The following is a 15,729-nucleotide window of genomic DNA, read 5'->3' on the forward strand; positions in this document are numbered from 1 at the left end:
ATATTTATTTTTTTAATTATTGCCAAACGTTCAGATCAACAATAAACTATGTACCTGGCAGTCTTCATGTGGGCCACTGACAACTTGTACTCGGGGAGACCTAATTTACATTGCTTAGTAATTTTATGTTCGACAATCATCCAATAAATTCTGAGCCGGCCAGAATGTGCCATATTTTCAATGGAAATATGTACGCTAGTGGTCGGAAGCCAAAAATGGATAAATACCTCTCCCCATGGTAGAACAAAGCAACATGTTTTTCCTCTGTTCAGCGCGATCAGTCTAGTTACAGAATATTGACTGTACAATTCAAATTTACATGCCATAAAATAGACAGAAACATGGGAATTAATTTGGTCAATTTTGGCTGTAGAATTTGAGCCGTTTTGCCCCCGAAAATCAGGGTAAATATGTTAGCTTTAACAAATTATACACAGCGTCAAATAAAAGGGAATTTTATGGAATCAACCTTATACAAAGATATAATTACGTAATAGCCTGTCACATAGGAATACCTCAGACAAACACCATCATGTTATATATCAAATTAAAGCTATATTGGTGTAGCGTACAAGTATCACGTTGGATATTACATCGTATAATCCATTACTTATTGACATTATGAATTCATTAACTTTATTATACGTTATTCAAAATCATCAAATGGCATTTGCTGGGCATATCCTGTCTATGATAAAATGAATTAGTCATGATATATTCATTGATTGGAAAATAAGTTTTTTTATGCTTTCTCAATATTTTATTTATTTATTTATTTATTTATTTATTTATTTATTTATTTATTTATTTATTTATTTATTTATTTATTTATTTATTTATTTATTTATTTATTTATTTATTTATTTATTTATTTATTTATTTATTTATTTATTTATTTATTTATTTATTTATTTATTTATTTATTTATTTATTTGAGAGAACGCTATTACACTGCCAAGAAATTACATATAGATAAAAATGGAATTCAAATAGATGGCGAGACGTTGCCTGACCTAAGATTTGCACAAGTAAATTAAACATATGTAGCAAAGAAGTTTGGGTAATTTACACAAACGTAAAATACAAAATCGACGACTGCACAATGGAGCGAATAGGCAGTTTCAAATACATCTGCAGAACACAAAGGATATTGACAAAGAAATAATGTAAAGTATAAATACGGGATATACATGTTTTGGCAGGATAAGTATTTAAATTGTGTATTATACCAACTGTAATTTATGAGTGTAACATATGGGAATATTTTCAGAATAAAGAGGAATATCAGAACAATGCAATGGAACAACGAAGAATAGAATATAATAGTGCTTTCTGACTTCCTTAAGGAAATCTGTCTAATATGGACCTTTACCTTGAACGATGAATTATGCATCAAATTTGCAGGTAGTATAAACTTGTGCAATATCCTCGCATTAGAGGAAGCCGGCCTATTGTACATTTGAATTATCGGATAAATATCTGATAATTCTCGATGTTTTAGATTGATATTAGACAGGGTCTACAGCTGGGTGGTGGTTTAATTTTTTTAAACATGGAATTCTCTGAGACCTATCAATGTCTTAGATTGATAGTAACACGTATAACGTGTGGAGGTAAACAAGGAATTTTGGCCGAAAACACACAATATAGAAATGGAAAGAGATAGTGTGAAACCTTTGTATTTTTTGGCAATCTCAAAAACTTATGCAAACACTATGGAATGCTAAATGCAGTGCCTATTCATCTCTCGCATAATAAATAAATAAATGATTTTAATTAATATGTAGATAAACTTGGAAAGGTGCTACCGGATGTAAACGGCAACCTTGCAATTCCGCGACTGATGAATATCGAAGTACAACTTTATGATAAAAAAGGTAAAATAATTCTCCGATAATTATCGATCTAAAACTTCGATAGTTAGGCAATCAGAGGATTCAAGGTTGGAATCACATCCAACAGACACGGATATTGTCAAATAATTGTATTAGAATGATACAATGGGCAACATTGTTGGATAATTCTCTGATAATTACCCGATAACATTATGCAAGATCCCGCCTTCACGGACTTTCGAGCATCATGGCCGGACTACACTACAGTTGGATTTCCAGTATTAACCCACATGACATCCTGGTTATATCAAGGTAGTAAAAGGTCACGCACGGCTAGTCAGATTAAGTTTGACACAAGTATACTGTTTGTCGGAACATAGGGGTGTCGGAACATAGTGGTGTCGGAACATAGAGATGTCGTAACATAGGGCAGTCCCCCCTTCTCAGACACCCCCCTGTTCGCGCAAGCGCGGACATTGGCCGTTTACGCGGACACAAAAATGTCCCCCTCACTTTTCAGAATGGTTCGACGCCCCTGTCTCGTGTGAAGTACCGTGTGTTTGGCGTCCACGGTCTGTGAGGGTACAGCCTTTTTCATGGTCCGGTTTGGTACATGTTCTGCTAGCGAATTATGAGAGTCTATAGTTAAATAAAGTGACAGTATTTTCCCAACTCGTGTTTTTGCCCGACTATTTTTTACGGCCAGACATACCTGTGGTCTCCATTTCCGGTCGTGATTTTCATTTGGCGTTTATTGCCGCCCGAGAGTGAATTTCGAAACTGGATCTCAGTCGTTTATGGATGGATTCCGTTCAACCTTATTACATACACGAGACATGTCTCCGTGAAGCACGTCACTTTCTTTTCTGTGTTGGATTCAAAATGGCTGACTGGTGGCAATTTTGTTTTAATAAATGTGGTTTTCGGGCCATATCTCATATTTGACTGATTATGGTCAAATTATATTTATTAAAATCATGTCATAGATATACAGATGTATTTAAAATGGCCATTTTGTTTTAAATAATGTTTTTCCAGAGCAATATCTATCAATATGGAACTATATATAACTAACGGGGACTATGCCATGCATGGCTTGTTTAATTTTTATTCTGTCGTTTACTTGTATTGCATGTTTTTGCTCGTCAATCAGATTATGGAACTAAAAGTCCATGGTCAGAGCCTGCTTTTAATTATTTTAATTTTATCATCGGCTGTAGTCTCCTGATTTTTATTCTGTTAATGGTTCGTAGTCTGTGATTTTGGCCTACTATTTTCCAGGTCATGGAAATTTGTCCACCGTCCGTATTGTATTGTATTGTATTGTATTAGTGCGTCCGTATTCTATTGTTTTTTGTGAACATTTAAATCTATGACACTGTATCGTTCGCGAACGCAAATCGAACCGTGACTGTTTGTTACATGGATGGACCGGGTTCCACAAGATGCTGATGCGGGACTGTGTTCCTTTTGAAAATAGGGCTGTTCGCTCTTTCCAATAATACCTTTATTACACAACTAAATCATCAGAGGATTTAGTAAGGTTGTCACAGTGTAAGGCCTACTTATCGCAAATGAGAGGTACACCCACAGATCTCACACTGGACAGGAGGTTATTTTACTGCTATAATGGAGTAGACAAGACAATTGTACTGGAAATGATATACACATACACCAAAATATCGAGTTAAAGCTTCTGGCTTTAATACCTCTCAAAGTAATTACAAGAAATAAAGCACAGAAAATACAATGAATAAAGTCACTAAAAATAGGGGATTGCCCAGAGAAGTGTGCATTGGTGATAACTCAGTTCCAGGATGTAGCAATGGAAAACAGTCAATGGTTTCTGCAACACAACAACGAAAAATACAGTAGTCGTGCTTGCAGAAGAACGCTGGTATTGTGGAGGGCACCACTGGAAGCAGAAGATCGCAGAGCAGTTCATACAAGTCTCACAGAAAGATGGTTTTAGCCTGTATCACTTGTCACACAATATCGTAGCAGCACACAGCAGATATCAAGTTGAAATGATGGACTTCAACTGTCCTGAGTCTGTCCAATTTATAGGCATGATTCAGTGTCACCACCTGGATTTCCACATGAGCCAATCAGATTGTGATCTTGCTAGCCCCAGGCAACTCAGTAGATCATAAACATCATTTGTTATTCAAATAACAGCACACCTGGTAGATTCCAATTCTCCTTCCAAAGTTGTAAACACCCTTTGTCATGTAAATCACAAGCACACCTGGTAGATTCCAACTGTCCTTTCAGAGTTGAAAACAAGTATGACCTGTCAATCACCTCTATCACACGACAATTCACACCGTTTCTTCCCATGATTCTATGCACACTTCCATTTGCAGGGTTTGAGGTAATATGACAAAACATGAATAAAAGGATGCCGACAAAGGTTAAGAGAATAACAAGACATAAATGAACAAATGTAATTGAAAAGCAAACAGTAAAACTGAAAAAGACACAATGAAATATCAAAATAATAATAATAACTTCAAGATTCTCGCAACTTTTAATCAGGGGATTTATAGATAGTATCTTTAAGGTATAGTGAAAGTTTTTTTGCATTTTTCATTACCTCAAGAAAAATATCATCTGGTAAATTAGACTTGAGATCACAATCTTCAAAAAATATTTTATTTAAGAATAAAATGCTTCTCATTATCAAGTGAATTTATGTTACATCTTTTACATGTTCTGTCATCTACAAGATTTTTGGTCTGTTCCTTCTCCCTAGTTTAATCTCTAGATTGTGATCACCGAGTCTAAATTTACTTAACGTTCTTCGGAGGTTGAAATTATTTATATTTTACAGATAATTTTCAAACTCAAAATTTTCTTTAAACAAACAAGTCCTCAATTTATTCTTTTCAGCATCCTTATTATTTGCTTTTGTTAATTGATTATCGAGGCAGTTACGTGAAAAGGGCAATGCTAACTGGCAGAGAGCAGAAAAACGAGGAAAATATTGACGTGTTTTCCTCTAAAAAAAGCGACGCCAAAGCCACGTCGGTCTGGTAAAATTTTACGTCAAAATTACAATTAGTGCTCGAGCGAGCAGAACAATGCGCACTGTGAAGGTATTCTCACAAACAGATATTTTCGACTAAAAACGAGCATCGAATTAATCAGAGCTTGACTTATATACATAATGTATACAGAAGTAAACAAAGTGTTAAATTCAGTTGTAGCAGTAAATATTTGGTGGCCGGTCGATGAAAAGACTGAAAATCTCGATACACTTCTGTACTGAATATTATCGACCCTAGTTTGGTTTACCTTATTTTCTCAACTTGCAAAAAAAACCCGATTCGACGTGTGTCCTAATGTATCTCAGCCTAGTTTTTCTTGCTGAACTGAGGTCAAATCTTACCCCTTTGCAAGTATTTAAAATGCCAAAAAATGGCCATGTTCACGTGATTCTCACGTACGTGAGTTGGACCGGAAATCGACCATACTCACATGTACGCGTGAGAATGGGTATTTTTACGTGTGTTCTCACGTAACACAGTACAATTCAAAGGTGACACCGTAGTCATTCTAACCATTAAACCTCCATGGTAAGAATGACTGTTTTAAGTATGTTCTCACGTAAATTTAAACAACGAGACATCGCATCAATTCCACGTACGTGAAAATGGCTTTTTTTAAATATGTTCTCACATAAATTTTAACAACCAGACATGGCATCATAAATGTATATTTCCATAGGCAAATTTGTATCATTTTTAAACTGCTTTTAAAAAAATGTCGAACTGATACAAATGATAGAGAGGGTCTATGTACAAACTTACTTTACACCATGTCTCGGCACACAGTAAATTGTGTACGTTCGAACCCGGTATTCAGTGATCATTATATAAAAACTTTTACTGTAATTGAAATACCTTATCAACTATGTCTGATTGGAAGTTTTTCAGTGCTTATCATAACTTTCCTACATTCCTTTGTACGTAACCCCCCTCCCTTCCAGTAAAATTCTTGTCCACAGAGCTCAAATTAACAGGGAGTGAATCACGGTGTTGGAAGAGCTGTTCATACATTGACCAATCATGTGGGAGCTCATAAACACCATAGAGATAGTTGCTGTTGTACCTAACAAAAGAGCTTAGCACAAACGTAAAGTTTTATAATGCATTTAAAAATGACAACGGAATTTGAAAACGAAAATGGATTTTAAAAACGAAAATGAATTTCAAAAACGAAAAAGGATTTAAACAATTGGTTTTAAAAACGAAAACAGATCTCACGTAAGTGGGTTTTAGTTAGTTAACCACTAATCCTAAATAGGAATATTAATTTACAAGTTGAGCTTTAACTCCAAAGTTAAGAGTCTAAATATACATGATATATATAACTAAACCGAGGTGTATTTGTTATGTTTTTGCGAGGTAAATTTTTATGTCTATGAGTACACGTATTAGAAAATAATTTTATTGGGATTTTAAGGAGAAAATGTGTTTTAATTGTGGTCTATGTAAACCGCTGCTAGTGGCATTTCATGCAAATTATTTTATCGTTTTTTTTTTCAGTTTTACAGTGAACCAAAAAAGTTCATATACTGTTGGCTGATACTAAAAGACAGACTGGTAGGCAATGTTTTCCTTATAGATATGTTTTATCATTAAGGCTGCTATACAATTTTTAAAAAAAATCTCATATTTCAGGCCGTGACAACAATATGGCAGGCACGCAGGCAAGCAGACAGAGATAAAGACATAAAGACAAGGGAGGTTACGTTCTGCTCACTGTGAGCCCTGCTATGCCAGTGTTATTATGTATTGTATACCTATATATTGTATATTACACAGCGTGACAGACGAGGGACTAATTAGTAGCGAGAAAAGTATTGAGAAAGTAGTCGATATTTAGAATCCACCTAATTTGTCTTTCCCAGAAACCATGACTATAAAACCATGACGTTTTTAAAGATAAAAATAGAACAGAGTATATATATATATATATATTCAATATTACATCAGGAAAAACACAAATAAGTTAGTTTCACGTACGCTATATATAATGAAAGGATACGTCAGAATGTGACGATATTGGGAGACTCAAGACTTATGCCGTAGACTCATATCGTAAAAATGGAAGCTAAATTTGTTAAAATGGAAGCCATATTGTTAAAAGTATTTGTGTTATCTACATTAGTCGAAACAAACATTGCACTGTTCCCGAAAGTTTGTCTTCCCAGCGAAATATTTGCATCAAAGGAATGCTGTCCTGTGCCAGAGGGATATGAGGATAAATGTGGTGGACCTGATCGTGGATATTGCAATGACATAGTTGTCAATATTGTCGATTCAACGGATGGTTTTACTGGTGATTTTGATCGTTTTCAGTGGCCAACTACATTTTTCAATCGAAGTTGTAAATGTCTCGGTAAGTAAATATTAATGCGCGGTAGTCGCCGCGCAGCGCGTGTTCGAATTTCATGTAAATAAACAGTGTATTTTACACGCGTTGTATACGTCGCTATGAGTCCCATATCGAACAGGACGCGGCACGACGACTGCCACCCTTTAAGGAGTGAACAATATGTAAGCTTCTTTCGCCGATAAGTGAAACACAATATTTCGATAAATAATCATATTTTACATAATCTTCAGATAATAAAAATACAAATTAAACCAACATATGTATTTTAAGTATTTTCTTTATTTTTGATTTGTTTAGGTAATTTCGATGGACCGGACTGTAGCGACTGTAAGTTCGGCTGGAGTGGAAAAAACTGCACAAACCAGACAACCAGAATCAGACGTAATATCTTGAAAATGACGGTGGAAGAAGTAGAACAGTTTAAACTTTACCTCATCAAGGCAAAGAACACAATCAGTGACTACATGGTCCCAACAACGTTGTACAGAAACATGGACGATGACACGCAACCAATGTTCACCGAAATATCCGTCTATGATTTATATACTTGGTATCACTACTATGTGTCAAGAGATAACATCCGGGGCACCAGCAAAGCTAACACGTCCATTCATGACGTCACAGCAGATTTCGCCCATGGTGGACCTGGATTTCCAACTTGGCACAGATATTTTATGCTTCTATGGGAGAGGGCGCTACAGAAGGTGAGTCTATGGTCTGTATAACTGACTCACGAGTATGTCCAATGTTGTTTAAGTACATGCGTCATTAAACCAAACTGATCACTCAGCTTGTGACAGTGCTCACTCAATTTGAACGTGTTATTTCAAGTATTTGTTTCACTTTCTTTTCAATCAATACAGTTCACAAACCAAATTTAGTAGTGATGTAAACGTCAGAAGGAAATCGCACGCAGTCCAAGGAAAACAACCGCCTTTCTAAGAATCTCGTATTGTCACAGGAGATATCCGCCTTCTGAAATGTAATGCTTATGCTAATTTGTCAGCTTCAGTACTTGCCATTGGTGTCTGCATTCTATAAACCACGGTTCCGAGTGTTAAAATAAAGATGGCCGCAAGTTACTGCCCGTGGCGCGTTATTTTTTTTATGTCGCACACAACCATTAATAATCCATGATACAATGTGTTAACACCATACCATATATTGATAGATGTTATTTGTGGGGTAGTAGAATAAATCCGATTTTTTTAAAATATAAAGCTATACCCAGACCTGTTGACCTAATTATTAAATCATTTTGCTTTCCACCTACACACTATAACGTATTCATGTAACAGTATAAATATTTTCTTTCTTTCGCGACACAGGTTTCTAACAACGAAGAGTTCGCTCTACCTTACTGGGACTGGGCTGGAGAACTAAACTGTACTATATGTACTGACACGTATTTCGGAAAATCTACAGATTCTCTACACAACTTCACGGTAACTGGAACGTTCGCAAACTGGCCAGCAATTTGTTATGACTTCGAAAACCTTACACAACATGGCGAGCTGTGTTCCAATACCAGACCGTCTTTAAACACTCCGCGCATCCAGCGTAATCCTGGAGGGAACGAGTCCCCAGAACTCCAGGTTCTACCGAGTAAAGAAGCTGTGTACTACGCCCTCAGTCTTACAGACTATGACGTAATTCCAACTAATTACGTTCCGGTCTACAATAATTGGACACATTCTCCTTGTAGTTTTCGTAATGTTTTGGAAGGTGAGTATATTTGTAATTGCCTTGGACGGAGTGGACCGTATTACCCTTACGTATTATATGTATAAGGTCATTCGAGACATGTTGTTTATTTTGCAAAGTGTCACATGACCACTGATTTGAACATAACACTTCACGTCTTCCTTTTTGTTTTACTCAAGTACGTCGCACTGTCTTCAAAATATGCGAAAATGGATTTTTTTTATTTTTTCCTTGCAACGCCTTAGGGTCGTCCGCGAATATTCAACCTATTAAATAAAGTAACAGCATTTATCACGTTTATTTTTTGAAAGTGTTACATAATTAATGATTGAGACATCAGTCATCGACTTTTAGACCCAGTAAAGGATACTTTTATTGGATAAAACCAATAAAAGCATGCACAAACATAATTTTAAATAGTATTCGTATGAATTTCCCAATAAGCCGGGACAACCATAAAGACCCATCTTATACTATTATTTGACGCATTTTTTGTGCGAAAAAAGCTCGGTGTAAATACATTTGTTTCTGGATTTCGTGAGCAACAGGATAAACCAAAATGATAAATGTAAATAATTTGGCTTGAACAGTTCAAATAACAAATGTAGAGCATTCAGCTGATTACAGCGTGATTAGCATATACGCGTATATATTAGAAGAATATAAACTCGATTTAAGTCCTTAAGCGCCCATCGAGCTTTCTAAACGAATACGGCTGAGGGCAGAAAACACAACGTGGAGGGGCAATATACTGTCAGTAACAGCCGAAGCGGAAATTCTGCGAGCGATATCAATGATGTTTTGATGTCATCCAACATCGCATATTGCCTAAACATCTGAACTACCAGCATTTTGACCCAGTACTGACTTCAGCGGCATAAAATGGTTGAAAGTACAATATTCGACATTAGCACGTCTTCTATTGATATTAAACGTGCAGTATTTCATTATGACTGAATTAAAAACACTGTCATTGTTAAATACCTTACAGGATTTGGCGATTCGGAGAACCAGACTGGTCTTCCGAGGGTACACCAATTACACAATCAAGTTCATATTTATTTGAATGGTACAATGTCAGACGTCCCTATCGCACCAAATGATCCGATCTTTATATTGCATCATTCCAATGTTGATAGAATATTTGAGAAATGGTTGCGTCGGTAAGTACGAAATAAACACAGATGCGTACATATGAGATTTATTTCACTCAGTCTGATTTCTTTGAATGGTTGTGTTTGTTAATAGATTTTGTTGCTTTTAAGGTCGAATTCAAGGAGCTATTAGGATCGAATTTTTGCATTACTGAGCATGTTGCTGTGCATATATCCAATGCATTGTGGGAAATAATTTTTCCTTGCATATAATATAAAACAATAATTTCTTTTTGAGATGTTTGTACAATATTAGGATTCATATCAATAATTATATGTAACTTCTTTACCTCATGTCACCGATAAAAAATCGGGATATAAAGAAATAATTTTGTCATGAAAACCAGTGCAAAAATACTATGTTTGACAATTTTTCATCACATTTTGAATTCTTGTTCCTCGAAACATTGTCCGGAGACCCAAATTGTGTTTTTCGTTTTCCAAAACGCATTATTCCATAACAATTATAAAAGATGACATATAATATTCAACTTGTCCAGAACCTTCTTAAATGTGCCCCCACTTCCCCCCCCCCCCATGTAGCGCGGAGTACTAAATTTACGGCACAAGGGTTGTATCTGTAAAGAGTAAAAATAAATTATTGTAGTATGCTTTGTATATGCATATCTCTGTGTTGTGTTGTTTTATTTTATGTACCAAACAATTATGAAAAAAAAAATATCAATGTCATTATGAATACTTATATCATTGAATAACAAAAGTACACGGGGTAGAAAAATATACAAGTTGTTGGTTTTTTGACCATCGAAGTACATGATTTTGACAGGTTGGCATCACTGCTTTTGTAAACAATGTGATAAATTTCAGCACCAAGTCGTCGTTCATGAAGTCAGAAATTATACAGTAAAACGACAAAACATAAAATGATGAATTGCCATTGCTTGTTTATTGTTTATTCAACTTGAACATCTTTTGATAGTCAAGCTTATTTGTTCCAGACACAATGTCACTGCTGATCAATTTCCAGACACATCGACGCCATTAGGTCACAATCGTTATTCCTATATGGTACCTTTCTTTCCTGAACGGACCCACAGCGATTTTTTCAAGAACGCCGATCATTTTGGATACGACTATGATGACATTGATGAATTTGGTAAGATATGAAATTTACACCGATAGAGGATGCCATCGTGCTCTAAAATGATATCACGTGAACCCCATCGGATACTTTCCGCCCCAAAACTTGATGCACTTGATAAACATGCATGGAAATATAATTCTGACTGTAATTGTTGGCCACACTTCGGACGTCAATGTGACGGAAACAGGACGCTACCCCATTCATGAATAATAATCATCAGTGTGACAAAAAACAACTCATATACCCACATAGTATCAGTTCGATTTGATATGTTTGTGTGACGGTGACTGTCTTAGATACATGTGTGTTCAATCGTATTTATACGCTAATAGTACTTTGACATTGTTTGGTCTCAGGGCTACCACTTGACCCAGTAGAACGTGAAAGGGAAATAACAGCTGTCAGTCAAATGAAGAAATGTACATTATCAAATAATGATCCGGGAAATACGGGTAAGCATTACATATGAAATAGAATAACAATTACATATCTGTAAAACTGTTGCAACCTATATTTTGGATTTGTATTTTATTATACATGAACAGTAATGCCATTTACTTGTTTCAGATAAAATTATATGGTTTATTTCTGGATTATTCTTTGCTGCCATCGCTGTACTCGTGATTGTTAGTATAAACTGCGTTAGGCGAAGACGTCGACGAAATTATCATCGCTTTACACGCGATGATGAAATAACAGATATATCTATGTAATTATAACCGAACAAGAAGTGTATGACTAGGCAGTCTCTTAAAAACGTTTACATGATTTGTCCACAGAATATTCCCAAGAAAATACTTATGTAACTATTTACAATTCGTGTACACAGATTATAACTCTACTGCATTGCGAATGGTTATCCCGGCTGCTTGCATGCTATTTTAAAAACGATATTAAATACATATTATGTACACAATAATTCATTTGTAAAAATCAATTCATATATACTCAAGGTAATCCGATCCTTATTTACATTATTCAGTTTTTCATAGAGTACAACATAATATGAAATTCACCCATATAACCATGAAAAGCAGGTACAAGTAATTTTATATATGTTTGTATCTTTGCGTCTTCAACAAACACTTATGTGTTTTATTGACACGACATCTTTCACAATTCATGCATTGCAAAGTGTGTGGAGACATTCGTCTATAGATTACGGTAACCCATTAGGGCCACATTCAAAGCGTAAAAAAATATCTCGAAATTACAAAATTTCGACATGACATCTCGAAATTATGACTTGACATCTCGAAATTTCGAGATGCTAGATCGGAATGTCGAGATATTTCCTTTTTTGTTAAGCTTTGAATTGGCCCGAATGGGCTTCCGTATTAGATAAATACTATGATACAAATTAGTGCAACTTAATTCAGAGAAGGCTAAATAAGTAATGCGCAACGTTACCATTGTGAAGTAAGAATCTGATGGATCAAGAGAATAGATGCAGGTGGAATAATTATACGAATTAGAGAAGAAGAGGATGAATCAAACATCACTTAATAACATCTGATAAATACTATATGAAAAAAACGTTTTGTGCGAAATTCAAACCTACTGCTTTCAGTGCTACCTGCTGTACAAACCTGTCGACTGCACTGGTAATGAACCAACTTCAACCAAGATGAGGTACATTTCTTCAAACCAACGACTGGAATGCGATCTGACTAAACGAACACGTGTATATTAATTTTCGAAGGAATTTATTGGTATCCATTGTGCATGTCATTATGCAAGGACTGGTGACTATGAAAACTGCTGCATGATGATTTTCCAGGTGACTGTTGAACCAAGCGAGTTGTGGCGTGTGTTTTGTTCCTGGCGAACTTTCTACGCCCCAGTGTCTGTGCGCTGATGTGCAGGTATAGGGAGACCATCAATCTGTACAGGATTATATCGAGAGGTGACTATGATAACTGCGTCGGCGCCAGTCTACGCCTACTTTATGGTGAATGTTGAAAGTCTGGAAACACGTACACGCAAATACCACCAGGTATCTCAGTTCAGGGTTGGGGTTTATTGTAATGAATTGCATTGTTGTGTGAAAATTATCAATATATTTAATGTACCATTATTTTTGGATTTATATTATATGTCACAATACTATATTATTTTATCAACCAAAACTTTGTTTGTTTATTGTTTGGTAGATTTTAGGTTACATGCGTTGCGTATCTTCGTTCGTGCATATTAAATGTTTATATAATTTATTTGAACGTGTTCCTTGCAGCTGTGTATGAACTGGTCTACATAATAATCTCTTGTAACACTCATTTGTACATTGTGAGCCACCCCTGATTATATTGAATTCTGTTGTGTCCTTGGTCAGCCGGTAACCAGAACTAATACAAGAGGGACGTTTTGGTGGCTTTATATTTCAATTCAATTTTGTCAATTTGTGTTTCCTACCTGGAAATAAAACTTCAAAACTCCAAATGTCTTCTAATATGGCCCACATACAGCGACCAAGTAATACAGTAGTGGTTCAGATTGCTTCTCACATGGCTCCAGATGTCTTCTCACATGGCTCACACACTAAGGTCAAATAACACAGCAGTGATTCAGATGTCTTCCCACATGGCTCACATACAGAGACCAAATAACACAGCAGTGCTCCAGATGGTTTTCACATGGCTCACATACAGAGATTAAATAACACAGCAGTGCTCCAGATGACTTCTGACATGGCCCACATATAGTGATAAACTAACACTGCAGTGGTCCAGATGGCTTCTCACGTGGTTGACATACAGTGACCAACTAACATAGCAGTGGTCCAGATGGCTTCTCACGTGGTTGACATACAGTGACCAACTAACATAGCAGTGTTCCAGATGTCTTCTCACGTGGTTGACATACAGTGACCAACTAACATAGCAGTGTTCCAGATGTCTTCACACATGGCTCATTTACGGACCAAATAATACCGTACCAGACACAATATCTGTGTGGTATATTTTTAACCAGAAAGCCCCTCTATATTTACTAATAAAGAAAATACACTTTTTGAGCAGACTGAGAAGAATATAACAACTCGCTCATCTCATGGAGATATCATTCTGATAGGGGATGTGAATGCTAGAACATCAAGATTAGAAGACTACATTTTGAATGATTCTGTAAATCATATACCACTGCCAAATAATTGTAAAATTGATGATGAGAAATTCATATGGGAAAAAACTAATCGATATTTGTCTGTCAACACACTTGAAAATTGTTAATGGGCGAAACATTGGATTTCATACGGCAGTTTCACTTGCCATGCATATAACGGCTCCAGTTTAGTAGATTACATCATTGCAAAAATTCAATACATGAAAGTACTGTCATGAATTTGTTTTTGCGTATCTGTTAACCGACTTAATTAGCTGATTATTAGCGAATTGCTGTGTTATGTCTGTCATCGTTTAGGCCTATTTGAAGTTTTGGACGGAACTTGGCTCAGTGATTTGGAACTAATTACGAGATAACCGTCGCTATTCTATCGATTCTGACAGTTGGTATTCATAGTTATTAATGTAGTGAACGATTAATCAAAAGATATGACGTATTCAGTACTTAGTGTGATTGGCTTTATGATTGAAGGTTACGCCCTGGAGTCTTTTTACTGCATTGTAATTGGTTAGAAAATGAATAAAGAGAGTTTGAGTTGGTCTTGACGAATACTCCACGACAGACACAGTCGTAGTGCAGTCCTGGAGAGTCTTGGGGCGAGCCTTGACGCAGTCTAAAAGAGTCTTGGGACAGCCTTGCGAAAGTCTTGGGGATTTTTCCCCAGGGCGCTGTGTCTTATAGAGTGCTCGATTGACCGACTAACGAGAGTTGAAACGTATTTCGTTGTGTGTGCCTTATTTGACTGTAAAGTATAAGTGACTTTCCCGATCCCATATCTCAAGGGGACAAGATAGAGAAACGAGACGAGATTCCCCCCCCCCCAATTGACACGTGAAGAGAACCCGAGAGTAGGAGAATTTACCCCTGATAGTACACCCAGTATCACATTTATCTGATCACTGCCCATTGTCATTCACACTTAAACTACCTAGATCATTTGAGACATGTCAATAACAACATGGGCTTAAAACCATTACCTATAAATTATATTTGGGAATCATCCTCAATTGATAATTACAAGACAGCAATGAATAATGCAGCAGTCAGATCCAAAATTACATCTTATTTACATATGGATTATACAAAACGTAATATTAATCATGCTATCCGGGCACTAAATAATGTTTTATACTATAGCAGACATGTCGCTTAAAACCCAGGCTCGTAGACCAAAAAAATAAAAATAATAATAAAAAGAGACAAACAAACAAACAAATAAATGGCATGATAAGCCATGTTACATACTTAAACGAGAGTTAACTGACATGGGTTTAATTATTAGTAAAACATCCCAGAGAACCGTACATAAGGTCTAGATTTTTTCAACTGAAAAAAGAATGCAAAAAACTAATTAGACTGAAAAGGAGAGTACATAATGAGAAATAAAGTGAAAGAAATAATCCAACGA

General features: G+C 35.9%; 1 protein-coding gene across 1 annotated transcript; it reads left to right on the plus strand.

Annotated features, from left to right (window-relative positions):
- The first annotated feature begins 6,907 nt into the window (after positions 1 to 6,907).
- On the plus strand, positions 6,908 to 12,148 carry LOC100368593 (tyrosinase-like). Its single transcript, XM_002738383.2, has 7 exons — positions 6,908 to 7,241; positions 7,536 to 7,942; positions 8,567 to 8,963; positions 9,934 to 10,105; positions 11,056 to 11,213; positions 11,558 to 11,653; positions 11,769 to 12,148. Exons 1-7 carry the CDS (start codon positions 6,947 to 6,949, stop codon positions 11,912 to 11,914), a joined length of 1,671 nt encoding a protein of 556 aa, XP_002738429.1. The 5' UTR covers positions 6,908 to 6,946; the 3' UTR covers positions 11,915 to 12,148.
- Positions 12,149 to 15,729: the final 3,581 nt, after the last annotated feature.

Source organism: Saccoglossus kowalevskii, chromosome 14, assembly GCF_978046115.1.
Source record: "Saccoglossus kowalevskii chromosome 14, keSacKowa6.1, whole genome shotgun sequence".
NCBI classification, from domain to species: Eukaryota; Metazoa; Hemichordata; class Enteropneusta; family Harrimaniidae; genus Saccoglossus; species Saccoglossus kowalevskii.